We start from the raw sequence: 13917 nt of genomic DNA, 5'->3' as shown, positions 1-13917 counted from the left end.
GGTTTTCCCCCCTTATGTGGCTATGGAGGAGGGAGTATCATTTGCAATGGTGGGACGGGTGGCTGAGGACCTAGAAGATAAGAAGATGGCCTAATCCCTGCTGATGAAGGGTAAATACCCCAAAACACCTGTACAGGGATGGCGAAGATTTGAAGATACGCGAGAATTCGAAAGAAGATGCATTGCAGAGAACAGTACTACAGTTACCATGGTCCTTGGGGGCGATCCCGCTGGTGTATTAGCAGTGTGCGACCCCATTTTGGTGAATGTTTATGCTCCTTGGAGCTTTGAGCTGACGAGCTCGGGACCCCGCACCTGCGCGCCTTTGTGTGGTACTATACCTGGTAATATTTGGCAGCACGCAGCAACCCCAGAAGATAAGAAGATGGCCTAATCCCTGCTGATGAGGGGTAAATACCCCGAAACACGTGTACAGGGATGGCGAAGATTTGAAGATACGCGAGAATTCGAAAGAAGATGCATCGCAGAGAACAGTACTACAGTTACCATGGTCCTTAGGGGCGATCCCGCTGGTGTATTAGCAGTGTGCGACCCCATTTTGGTGAATGTTTATGCTCCTTGGAGCTTTGAGCTGACGAGCTCGGGACCCTGCACCTGCGCGCCTTTGTGTGATACTATACCTGGTAATATTTGGCAGCACGCAGCAACCCCAGAAGATAAGAAGATGGCCTAATCCATGCTGATGAGGGGTAAATACCCCGAAACACGTGTACAGGGATGGCGAAGATTTGAAGATACGCGAGAATTCGAAAGAAGATGCATCGCAGAGAACAGTACTACAGTTACCATGGTCCTTAGGGGCAATCCCGCTGGTGTATTAGCAGTGTGCGACCCCATTTTGGTGCTTTATAAGCTAGCACCAAGGCTTTGAAATGTGTCCTCTTTCGTAACGAAAGCCAGTGCTAGGACTTCAGGTGAGGGGTCATATGTGTCCTGAGGCCCACCATTAGAATGGCTCTTGCCGGGCGTTTTGCACCACCTGTAGACGGCCAAGAAGGTAGTTGGGAAGGCCGGCATATAGAACATTCACATAATCAAGGCGGGACAAAATCAATGCTTGGCTTACTGTTTTCCTATGGGAAACCGGGAGTAGTACCCTCCACAATTTGGGCCTTGATGCTAAATCAAAAGCAGACTTAAGGTCAACAAAGACTGCATAAATGCCTTCTTTTACAAGGGTCACTGTCGACAAGTAAATTAAAATAAATCTGAAGACCTGATCAGAGGTACTCATGTTGGCCCGGAAGCCTGCTTGGAGAGGGCTCAAAATGTCATTATCAATCCAGGTTTGGATTTTTGCCAAAACAAGTCGAGTTACGACTTTCTGGATTGAATCTATTTGCCTGTAGGTCCTGGGTAAGGATTTATCTCCTTTTTTATAAATCGGGACGATCTCCGCCTCTTTCCAGGTATCCAGAATCGTAGCTCCATGAGCGATTGCGTTTGCTAAAAGCATTATGCACTGGCTCCATTTGGTTTTGTCCTGAAGGAAAATATCTGCGAGCACTTTATCAATGCCTCGGCCTCTCCCACTGGTAACAGTGCTCAGCGCAATAGTAAGGTCAGTTAAGTTAAAACAGTATCTGATCCCTGGAAGGTTGGGGCGCCTTCCTTCAAGACCTCCAGGTCAGTGGTCGTTGGACGTTTCAGGAGCCGCAACTTCTCATCAACATATTAGAGCTCAGGGCTGTGGGATTAGCATTCCTGGCTTTCCTGCCGAGGATACACGGATCGGCTGTACTAATCAGGACAGACAACACAACAGCAATGCATTATCTCAACAAACAGGGAGGTACAAGATCACTCTCCCTGTCTCAGGAAGCCCAAAAAATATGGGAATGGGCTGTTCAAAATGGAGTATCCCTAAAAGCGGAACATCTTCCGGGAGATCAGAATGTCAAGGCGAACACTCTGAGCAGGCTAAAATCAACCTGCCACGAGTGGGAGATCAATCAAGATATCCTAGAAGACATCTTAAGATGGGGAGAACCGACAGTGGACCTCTTCTCGACAGCTCAGGGCAAAAAAATTCTGGTTCTTTGCAAGCTGGCTTCACCAACGGGGATCTTGGGGGAATGCATTTTTGATGGCATGGTCATGCGTCTTTGCCTACGCCTTTCCTCCAATTCCCCCCCCTGCCAGCATTCTTAGAAAGATAAAAAAGGAACCATGCAGAATGATCCTGATATCCCCTTGGTGGCCCAGACAACACTGGTTCACAGAGCTTCTTCTACTGTCTGAGGTTCACCCGATTCGCATTCAACCGATACCTTCGCTCTTGACGAGATCCCAGGGACAAGTACTTCATCCAGATCCGAAATCATTACGTTTAGCGGCTTGGCTCCTGAACACTGTGAATTTCAACATCTAAATATTTCATCAGAATGCAGGTATATATTGTCAAAGGCCAGAGCAGAGACTACAAACAAAACATACAAGATGAAATGGAAGAGGTTTTGTATATGGTGCCAGGAGGCTAATATTCATCCTCTGAGGTTGGCAGCTCATGAGATTATCCCATATATTCTGCTCTTAGCAAAATCTGGCTTGGCTCCTGCTTCTATTAAAGTGCACCTGGCCGATATATCACGTTACAGAAGAACTTCCTCTGGACCATCGCTGTGGTCTGCTAGAATCATCAAACCATTCATGAAGGGGTTATTTCTAACTTTTCCTCCAGTAAAGCCTCCACCACCTCTCTGGCAGCTAAACATTGTTTTATCTCAACTGATGAAGCAGCCCTTCGAACCCATTCACAAGAAGGATCTCAAATTCCATTTGTGGATGGTAGCTCTTCTCTTAGCTCTCACTTCAGCCAGGAGAGTTGATGAGTTGCAAGCTCTCACTATACAGGAACCTTTCTTGCAGTTTAAGGAGGCCCGAATTGTACTCGGGACTAATCTGAAATTCATACCCAAGGTGCCTTCAGACTTTCATTTGAATGAGCCCCTAATTCTTAATAGATGTTTTCCTCAACCGACTACAGCGGCAGAAAGAGCTCTTCACTCACTGGATGTCCAGCGCTGCATCAAGTTCTATTTACAAAAAACTAAACCTTTCCGAAAGTCTTCGCAACTTTTTGTATCTTTTAGTGCGCCGAGGAAGGGTTTTTCTCTATCCAAAGGGGGAATTGCCAGATGGATTTCTAGTACGATACAATATTGTTATCAGGCAGCGGGGAAGCCGTTGGATGCATAAGTTTGTGCTCATTCTACAAGAGCAGTGTTCGCTTCCACTGCTTTGTTTGCTGGGGTGCCTGTCCAGGATATCTGCAGGGCAGCTACTTAGAAGAGTACACACACCTTCACCAGACATTACTGCCTGGATGCAGCCGCTGAGACGGATGAGGCAGTGGGGCAAGCGGTGCTGAGAAACCTTTTCCAGTGACGGTGATCTCTCTCTCATCCCTCCTTCCTTTATTTGTTACCTATTCACATTTTATTATTATGCTTTATGATGTCACATGTTAAGAGTGCTATATTTTATTATCTTGATATCGAAAGTTATCTCAATACTGTGTATTATCTGCAAGTATATATGTATGTAAAGTGCAGTTTACAGTCCATATGCTGCCTGAAGTCAGATTTCTGCACAATAAAATGTGCTGTTTTACTGCTCGCTATTCTGATTCAGGCATGTGAATCTATGAAAGCTCCAATACTGGAGTAAGAAAACAAGTTACTAACCTGTAACTGTAGTTCTCCAGTATTGGAAGCTTTCATAGATTCACATGCGACCCACCCTCCTCCCCTGAGAGGCTCACCTTTTGATTTTTGGCACAAAAGATATCTGAGGCACAAGTGCTAGAAAATCTGAGGGGCAAAAGGTTCTCTCAGGCGTGTTCTAGAGGGTGAGAGGTTCTGATTGGTTCAGCTCCTTTCATCTCAACGCGTCTTCCGGTTGCTAGCCCGCTGGCTAGTGAGCCCCCTGAAGACAAACCTTTGAAATCAAACTGCTTTCCTGGTTGCTCCAGGCTTGCTCCAGCTTCCCTGCAAAGGTGAAGCTCCCCAGACCTTGCTGGTCTGCTCCGAAGCCAATCTTCAACTCCTGCGTGGATTGCGTTTGCCAAGGCTTTTTGGGTCCAGTCCGGATACCGACACCGCAGTCCACTAGATCCTTCGTGGGACAGCTCGAATCCAGCTCCTGGTCGTCGTAGACACCTCCTGGTCCTCGTGGCTGCAGAGACAAGCTTCACCTCCACCTGAGATCAACGCGACATCGCCTGGTTTCTTCCTGGTCGCTGGCTAGTGACCCAGACTCTGTCACCTCTGCTTTCAGGTTCTTAATTTCTTCGATCCACCCGGAAACTCTTCCTTTGGCTGCCTGCAGCACTTCTTTTGCAGATCTCCATTGAAAGCATCGACGAAATACGACACGAAAAGACACCTATGCACCCGGCTTCCCTGGGTGAGGTAACTCGAGTACGCCGGTGCTCCCGTGGATATTGACTCTTCAAGTGTCCTAGTTTAAAGGGGTTTTGTCGTAGTTCTTCAGGAAGTGCCCTAAAACAGTAACTTTGTAACTTCTTCGTTCTCCATTATAAGTCAATGGTAACTTGCAACTGTGTTTAGACACTGCACGCGTCCCCCGTGGGTCTCCTACTTCCCAACCTTTGGTTGTTCAGTGTAGCCCAAGCGATTCCCTAGGCATATTCCCTATTCCTGAAGTGGTTCTTATACCACTTACTTAGTATATGGTTTGTGCGGTTGTATTTGTGCAACTTATAGTATGCTAATTGAGTAACTTTTGATGCATCTCGATCTCTGACCTCATAAAGAGTGCAGAGGGGTTGTGTTAGAAATAAATACATATATATTTGATATATACCTTGTGTGGTGTCCTTTCATTTTGTATTCAAGGGATTATAATTGGTAAAACAGCTGGCTTCACATGCTCTCTGAAGTTTTAGACTAAGACTGCTGGTCCATGCTACCACTAGGATAGCTTGTCTATAAGGTTGACTTTACAACCACTATCAATAAGGGTCGTTTAGACTGGTGCAAGGTGCCCACTAGAATAGTGGACACCATATGCCAAGCTAACTTCTCACATATGTAATCGCCAACCACGTCCTCCGGCATTTGCACTGATTTACGAGCTTAGTCTGAGCTTTGTGATCTGTAAAGCGGTGTGGCAGAATGCAAAGATATTTTCAGTGTGAAGGACAGCAAAGACTTTAGAACAACATACGTATCCTTATGATCACACTTCAGCACCAAGGGCCTTCACATTATGAGGTTTTCACTATTATCTTGTGTGTGGGCTTGACCAGGAAAAATCCTCACAATTTATCTGGCCAGTGTGATTAAAAAAACAAAAAACATAGAATGGTATCTATCATACGCACCCTGCTGTTTACATTGCAACGTCGACTACTCTTAAAGTAAACAAGATTTCATTGGTAAAGTTTACTATTTATCCCCCTGCTCCTTACCTAAGCAGGCTCATTAGGATTTTTCCCAGCTGCCTTATTTGAGATTTTGAAATGTTGATGGATGCACTCAATTGAAGCTCTTCATTGGGCATGATGCCTTATACAGCCTTATTTCTGACGATGAAGGGTTAAGGGGAAGAACTAAACTGGTATGATAAGTTAACAAAGACCATTAATGTGTTAAATATACCATTAATGTGTTAAATATACCTTCGTGTTCCCTTCTTTGGATGGAGATATTTGTGTCAAGACTGCAGAAAAAATGTCCCAAACAGGAAACCGTATTACCTTGCCTCCCAGCTTCAGTGGTGGTTGGCAGGCTTACACCTGTCAGACAAAGCCACTGTCACCACCCTCGACTTTCCCAGTAATCCTTCGGCTCTTACACCCACGGGACACCGCCTGAATCTCTTCTGTTTAATGTTGTGTTTTATTGCTATTGTAGGAGTTTGTATCTTACCTTATCCGTGAGCCCCTACTCACCAGTGTTAACCCTACTCGGCACACCTAGAGGCGGCGCCACCACCACGACAGCAAACTTCGCACCTGGCTCGAGGCTGGTTTACACACCTTGGGGAACCTATTCTAGGATGATGCTCTAGTGCCTTATACCATACTAGTAGAAGAAGAGGGCCTACACCCAGGCCATTTTTTTCTGTGCAACTCACTACTTGTGGCTCTAGTTGCCAAATGGGGCGAGATGGTGCAGGAACATTCCATGCACCTTACCATACAAGATTGCATGTTATTGGAACGAGCAGGCACCTCGCAGGCTGATTTGTAAGCTCGCTGCACCCCCACACTGTGACACCACTTTTTATCTTTTCGGCGCCACTGGGAAGAGGATCTAACTTAACCATGTACAGAGAGAGTGGGCTACCATATTAGAGAGCCCGGTGCAAGTCCCCACAACGCACACTTTCACCTTATTTGGTACTACATTGTCCACAGGGCATACCTCACTCCTGCCAAAAGTAACCATTACTTTAACCGCACGAATACGGTTTGTCCTAGATGTCACCTTCCTGATCTCCTTCATGTGTTATGGGCATGTCCACTCCTAACCATCCTATGTCGGGGTGTCGCAGCCCAATCTGGCCGCCTGCACAGGGCGCACAATGTCCCACACGTGGGAGGTATGCATTTTGGGCCTTTTTTGAAGGGGTAAGAGACAGTCACCTCCCGATTTCTCGATTTAGGGTTGTTGACAGCAAAGTGCCTCATTACGAGGGTCTGGCGGTCCCTAGAACCCCTATCAGTTTTTTCTGAAAGTGGTCATTCCTGGCGTGGTGCCCAGGTGAAGAGTGCAGTGTTACATAGAGAGGATAATTTAGGGCGGCACAAAAATCCCTATAGCTGCCAATTGGGACAGGTGACTGCATGATTTTGACTTGATCACGCACAGATTCAGCTTTCACGGACGTCCCCACGGAGGAAAGGGAGGCAGACCGAGGAACCTGATTACTTGGTTCACAATATGAACTTCGATGCTCATCCCGCAACTTTCCTACAGATTTGTTTTGTTGACTCTTGGCAACATGAGTACTACTGATTATTATGGGTGATCGATTGGGATGGAGGAGGGCTGGGAGGTTAAGTTTGGGGAAATATATCTAGTTTGTTTTCCCTTTTGTTATTAATTTTGTAACGCACTTACCTCTTCGCTAATACTATACGTCTTGTACTCTACAGCTGGCTCCACATGTACAGTCAGCAGAGGCATTCATGCGCTGAGATGTATGTACACTACATTCGCCATGTATTACCGAATACTTGCTTTGCTGTTCATATGGCAATGTCGTATGTTACTAATTCTGCAATCCAATAATGCTAGCCAACGTTTTATGCAATGTACTCTTGTCCTTATGGCACTGTCTGTTGCCCTGCTTTGTTAACCTCTTACCTTTGGTTTAAAATTCAATAAAAGAGATTTAAACCAAAAAAGGGCTGCAGGAAAGTTTGGCACACTGCTCTATGTGCACAGTATGGATGACCTAGAACTTGAAAATGCATCACAAAGAGGCTTATCCCAGCACCCATATAGGAAAAAAATGTGTCCAATTTGTTCGACATTGGTTTATATTTATTTTGTTGCTCTCAAACACAAATATTGCACAGTGGTTACATGAAAATGGTACATAGCGCTATTTAAGTCCTGCATGACAACTACAGGACCGTTGATGTGGGGATGGTGACACAATGTCACCAGTATATGGTAATACAACGGTTACGTAGTAGGTATTGAGTAATAATGCACTACTTTGTCGAAATGAGACCAACAGTGAGGGACAGAGGTAATAGTACACTTCAGTTGAAGGCTGTCTGCTTGTTTTAGTGGCTGTACTTAGTAATAATCAGATTGGAGGCAGCCCCTTGCTTAGGAATAGAACATCGCAGTAGTGGATGCCAAGACAGGAGAATGGTCATATTTATTAGATAGTGAAGGGAGATTTTGGGGCAGTTATGGCATTGCTGGGGTTTCAAACAACAGGAGTAAATTGGCATGCAAAAAGTACATTTAGGGGTGAGGAAGGTGAGGCAGTAGAATGATCTGCATTCAAAAATAACGCACTTGTAGATCAATGTGTCAACTGCCAAGTGAACTTGTAAGTAGGTTCTAAGATTAAAAAAGGTACAAATATAAAAGCAGAGCACTTTTAAAAGGGCTAGAAGAGCCCAGGTATGAGTTTATTAATACTGGATTTAAAAAAAGTGGTACTGCCAAACAGAATTGACCACAAATTATATTCATTTTTATAAAATGTAACAGGCGCTAAAGCCAACATGGTTGATTTTTATGAGTTGCATGTCAACGTTTTTTGATCGTTTTTTAAACACATTTTAATATCTTCTGATTCACTTCATAGATTGATGAAGATCCCAGTCTCATTCCGGATGCCAACCAAGGAGGTACTTACAATTTTGACCCAACATCCAATCTGCAAGCAAAGGAGTTTAACTTTTAGAGCAATGCCTTGCAACTTATCCCACATCAACCTGAAGCACCACCAGACAACCATGACGTGAAAAAAGGCGCAAAGACGCACATGCCTCTTCGTTTTGATGCCTCTAAAGCAGGCCATGTATCGGTCACTTTGCAGTTGCCAAAAGTCACTATCACATGGACTGTTAAATGCATGATATTGTGAAGCTGTCATACAATTTCTCCACTTACAGACTCAACTTTTTGCCCTTCCTGTGGTGCGACTTGCAGATAACATCCTGCAGTTTTGTTAAGAATATTCCATAGTGGTGGCACATCAGCTTTTCACAGAAAAGTAGCTCCTCTAGAAAATGGCACGCTGTGGATAAAGACATTTTGGTATGATGTATACATTTTGGAAGACTTTACTTGGGACACTCAGTTCAGAGCCGTCACCATCGCCCCCCACGCACACATGTTCATGTACTTTGTGGAAGAGTAAATTTACTAACAGAAAAGCGAGCCAAATGATTTCATTGGTGAAAATTAAAGTTGGCCACTAATGATGAATCCAGTAAAAAAAACTGCACTTGACTTGTCTGTAATTGATGTGTTTGTTAACTGCCTCAGAACCCAGAGTTTCTGCGAACTGGACTGGTAACGGATTTTCCATTTCACCTAAATTTTGAAAACAGCGAGGTCTGAAAGGCCCTTCGTATCAACCTGTTTTCCTGCTGTTTTTAATTATTACAGTGCTCTGCATGGAATGTAAGCCGAGTTACAGTATGTCATTGCAGACATAACCTTCTGATTAAGGTGAAAGTAAGCGTCCCGAGTTTCTTTTGAAAACGATGTGCACTGCGTTGATCAGTGATTGCCGGAATCTTGCTTTCGACTTTCAGTAGTCAGTATTTTTTCCTTAAATTGACAGCTGGATATGGTTGATCTGCTTTGGGTTTCAACTTTAGCGCTTTCAAGTTCACTGTAATTTAGTCTTAAACTATTTTTATTCCGTAGCCACGGCTTTTGGTAATGTGGGTGGCAACAAACTATAGCAGTTCTTTAGAAGCACCGTAAAAGTTTTTGTCCTCGAATATTGGAAGCGTTTAGTTCAGAAATCGGTCCTAAACTATGTTGGCAAGAAATATGTGGAATCCATTTTGAGTGTTTTAAGGTTAAGCAGCTGTGGTTTTGAAACTGCTTTTGTAAATTGGGTTTGTTCTATCGAATTATGCATAAACTTGTGACAAAGCTCTCGGGCGGCAGTGGGGGGTGTTGGCCATTGCTTTACAAACCCATAAGCAGTATGGCCCAACTACTTGTTAACGAGTAATTGTTAAAGATGGTGTGGAAACGTTCAACCTGCAAGCGTGTCACGCCACCTGGTTTTGTTGCCAGTGTTAACGTGGTGTACGATCTCCCAATGAATTAATGTAATAAGTTAGAGAACTAATCCGAACTAATTTAGTTTTCAATGTGGGTCATATTTACCCTGATGAAGAGGACGGATTACATCCACACTTTGTGGATATGCTGTCCCCCTCCCTACCCCTTTTTTCCTTCACTGATGAACAACATATAGCAGGTGTGCATTCATTGAAATATATATCTGCCAAGGTAGAGCCACTTTAAAGAGCAACTTTTGTCTTGTATCTAAAATAGATACAAGCGTATGTTTAAACTGCAAGATTTTTACTTGCTAGAGAATCTGTTTTAATATAGTGGTTTGGCCTCTGATTATTTATAGGTTTTATAAATTTTAGAATCAATTTCTCTTTAAGGTGGCTCAGATTTTTTTCAACTCTTGTGCACATAAAATTGAGTTGAAGTTCATTGTGCCTTTTTCTTTCCCCAGAAGTTTAGATTTAAAGCTTCATATGGTAACTGCACCCAAATCGCACATTATAGTCGTCAATCCTGAAACTGTGTGGTGTTTGCAAAAAACAATATATATTTAAGTCAAAACTAAGTAAGGTCACAAAAGTTATATATTTTTTTCATTTCCAGTTTATAATGTGAATGAAATTGTTTGTTATACATATATATATATATTATTGGCCTTTTGCTTCCCTGTTCAGACGAGACACTATGTTCTTAAGAGGAGATGAATATTTTTTCACTACTGTGAAGATTTTTGTCGTTGCACTTTTCAAAGTATAGCTAAGTGTACCGAGTAAAAGGGCAACTCACTAGTTTGAGCTTTAGATACAAAGTCATTCAGAGTGGTGCATTCATAATGATCACTTTTTTATTTTTTTATTTTGTGACCTTTCCGAAGTTTGATTGGGATTTGAACCATTTCTGAGTTTATCAAAATATATTGCAGCACTTTTTAAGTTTTCAGAACAGTGTTTATTTTTTTCAAACTATCAGTTCAGATAGACTAAAACCTTCTTTTAAAAGAGGCATCTAAATGTGTTCCTAATTTTGTATATTGGCTTAGGTTTTGTAACCAATAAAAAGCTGCTATCAAATACTATGAAACATGTAAGGATTTATTTTGAAGCTATGAAATAGCTGAAGTAACTTGGGATTTGTTTAAAGATTTTTTGTCAGTCGAGACTTCATACCCTTGAAACTATTGTCAGTGAGTAAGTGATGCATTACTTCAAGAAGTTACATGCTTTTTTTCTCAAGTTCTCAATGACTAAAAAAAATCTGAGTAGCCAAGCTTCTTGTGATTTATACCTAAGGTACAACATAAAGAGTTAATAATGCATGTCTCATGAAATTTTACACTGGTGGGCAGCATATCCAGTGTAACTGGAGAACAGTATCGAAAGGTTTATCTATGTGATATTAGTGAATTTGCCTCACACATCTTACTCAAATACAGAACAATTCAACAACACATTTTTTACTAAATTGCCCAAAGTATTAGTGTATTCAGCGCACGATTTAAAGGGGTAAAATCATCTTTTTGGATCCATTTTCCCCACCAGGAATAGTGTAAAGCATAAATGTAACTACTTAAAGTCATGTATTCAGTGGGTTTGCGAAGGGGAATATGGAGCAGGTAAGAATTAAAATATATTCTAGAACGTTTTATTCAACTGACATTTTTACTGTATGTGTGACTTTTTACAGTGAACAGTTTACTTGAGTTCCAGCTACGTAATTTCTCTCCTGTTTACCTTCACATTCACCTTCAGCTGCCTGGCATATAAAGGAAGGACGCTTTTGTTCTGATACATCAAGGATATAGGTATTTGTGTTGTACATCCTATCTGTTTAATCAAGGCAAATACCTACATTCTGTGGAACAATACATATATCAATGTAATGGCGTTTATGCTCCATCCATGCTGAATAAACAAAATATTTACCTCCTATTCATTCATCTTTTCATCATTCCAACCTTCACATTTGTTGATGCACATGTCCAAGCAGAGATGCTTTCAGAGCACTCAAATAAATAAAAAAAATACCGTAGAGATGTGTTCGTCCTTGCATTAGCTAAAGTCCATTGCAACACACTGTTAGAAAACTAGCTTTTGGCTTTGGGTGTTCATGCCTTTAACCCCTTCGATGCTCATGACGGAACGGTTCCGTCATGAGCATCGGTTGAGCTGTGCTCATGACGGAACCGTTCCGTCATGACCACACCCATTAACATTGGGGCCCAGCACAGGTTGTAAATCTGCGCAGCATGGAAGGTGTTAAATAGGTTTGTAGAGTGCATCATATACTCTTAGTAGATTAAAGTAACAACTGATCTAACACATCTTTTATAATGCATAATTTATCCCCTCATATTATACATCTTTTAAAATCTCCTGGCCATCAGACTAGACCAAGGGTATCCATCATTGATTTATGTGTGCCAGTCCGTGGTGTATTTTGAGGATATCTGTAAGAGGTGGTTTTATATACAGTGAATCTAAAGGAGCCATTTAGGTAGGCAATGATGATCCCTAAAATGTGGCATGTATTTGAACCTCTTGGGACTAGACCTGGACCCTTCACCTTGGTGAAACATTTTCTAGGTTCAGCTATACATTCCTATCAGAGCCACAGATTTGGGAGAAGTCACAAAATCCTGCGATTGTACATCTAATAACTGTTCCCCTTTCCATGTGCTAATCTCCATGCACTAGAAATTATGCTAGTTTTTCTTATTATTAATTTTTCTAAGGTTTTTTCTGAAGTATATGTTCGCAAGTATTTAAAGAACTGCAGGTGATGGAATTGGTGAATGCATTCCAGCATTTTATTAGCAAAGCCCCAAAACAGACTTCAGTGATGTAAAGTCCTACTTCTATAAATTGTTCAGTGTTTGTGTCTGGATAACTGAGCCAACCCTCAAACTATTTAGGAATGCATGCACTTTCCTTAATAACATGTGCTGATTGCACTCCAAGAGTACATATCAGCCTTTGCATGTTCTAACTCCGAGGTCTCCTATTTGTCTTCTTCAAATGGAGGAAAGAGCAAATCCCTCAAAGTCAAAGAACAGCAATAGCTCTACTTCCCATAACAGTAATCACTAGGGTAATGATCATTGGTAAACTACTCCATCGTCATCTACAAAGTTGTTTTTTGTTAATTTAAAGGAAGCATCATTTTCACTGGGTTGGGTGAGTAACTCCATCCTTTCACTTAAGAGTTTGTCGGAGTCAAAAATTGGGCTAATATATACCTTAGTCTAAATCTTTTTTCTCTACCCAAATGCTTATTTCTTCTCCTGTATTGGAGGGGTTTCTTTCAGTGCCTCTTAGTTTTTCTTTCTTGACTTGCTTATTCATTCCAGCACTTAAGTTTATGCCACGGTTTGCTCACTTAAAAAAATGCAGTTTGTATAGCTCACATTTTTCAGACGGTGACCCTTACTAGTTTGCAATCATAGGGATAGCATCTTCAGTTTATCGTTTTGGGTAGCACTTGGAAGAACCATTTACATCACTGGTTGGACAGCTTTTGAGCTCTACTCTGTTGGAGTACACTGAAAGGTTATTTGTGGTAACAAAGTAGAAATACTTCCCAGAAGCGGTTCCAGTAAGAGAAGGACGCAATTTACAGGCATCATATGTGCTGCGCCATTAGGTACAGGCCAACACTGGCATCATACAAGTGTAGTCAGCCTCGTCTTGTGCTTGACGTATTCATAGCTGCCTTTATCAATAACTTTATCCCAGTTTAACCTGGGTTCATACTGGTGGTACTGCTAAAACGAAGTTGTTTCTCTGCATCCAGGTTCAAATTTAATGGCACCCAAGCCATCAATACCACACTGGTGCTCCAGCTCAGGGAAGAAGCATTGGTCTAAGAACACATGCATGAAGAGCCACTGTTCCGACATAGAACAAAAATGCTTAAAAGTGATAACAAGGCTATTGTGCCACTTTCTGTATGGTGATACCTACTAATGTGCAAAGAAATGTACCAGTAATCCAGTAGCAGAATGGTTACTGTTCCTCCAGCTTTGCCAAGTCACCCGCTAAGCCCGATTTTAAAATAATCATTAACTCCCCTTATACAATCTTGTGAATACTGGCAGCATGCAGCTGTGTTGGGGGACCACTAGATGAATCTTCTGAGT

At 42.2% G+C, this 13917-nt stretch overlaps 1 protein-coding gene across 2 annotated transcripts in view; it reads left to right on the top strand.

Moving 5' to 3' along the window:
- The window catches only part of KPNA3 (karyopherin subunit alpha 3), an 802806-nt gene extending 791096 nt beyond the window's left edge, over positions 1–11710 (top strand). For both annotated transcript variants that reach the window (XM_078657369.1, XM_078657368.1), the window contains exon 17: positions 8323–11710. In XM_078657369.1, coding sequence (XP_078513495.1) covers positions 8323–8421 — 99 coding nt within the window. In that variant the 3' untranslated portion in view covers positions 8422–11710. The remainder of the gene's footprint in view (positions 1–8322) is intronic.
- Positions 11711–13917: the final 2207 nt, after the last annotated feature.

This window comes from Lissotriton helveticus, chromosome 8, assembly GCF_964261635.1.
Source record: "Lissotriton helveticus chromosome 8, aLisHel1.1, whole genome shotgun sequence".
Lineage (NCBI taxonomy): Eukaryota > Metazoa > Chordata > Amphibia > Caudata > Salamandridae > Lissotriton > Lissotriton helveticus.
This window is presented reverse-complemented; position numbering and strand designations above follow the sequence as displayed.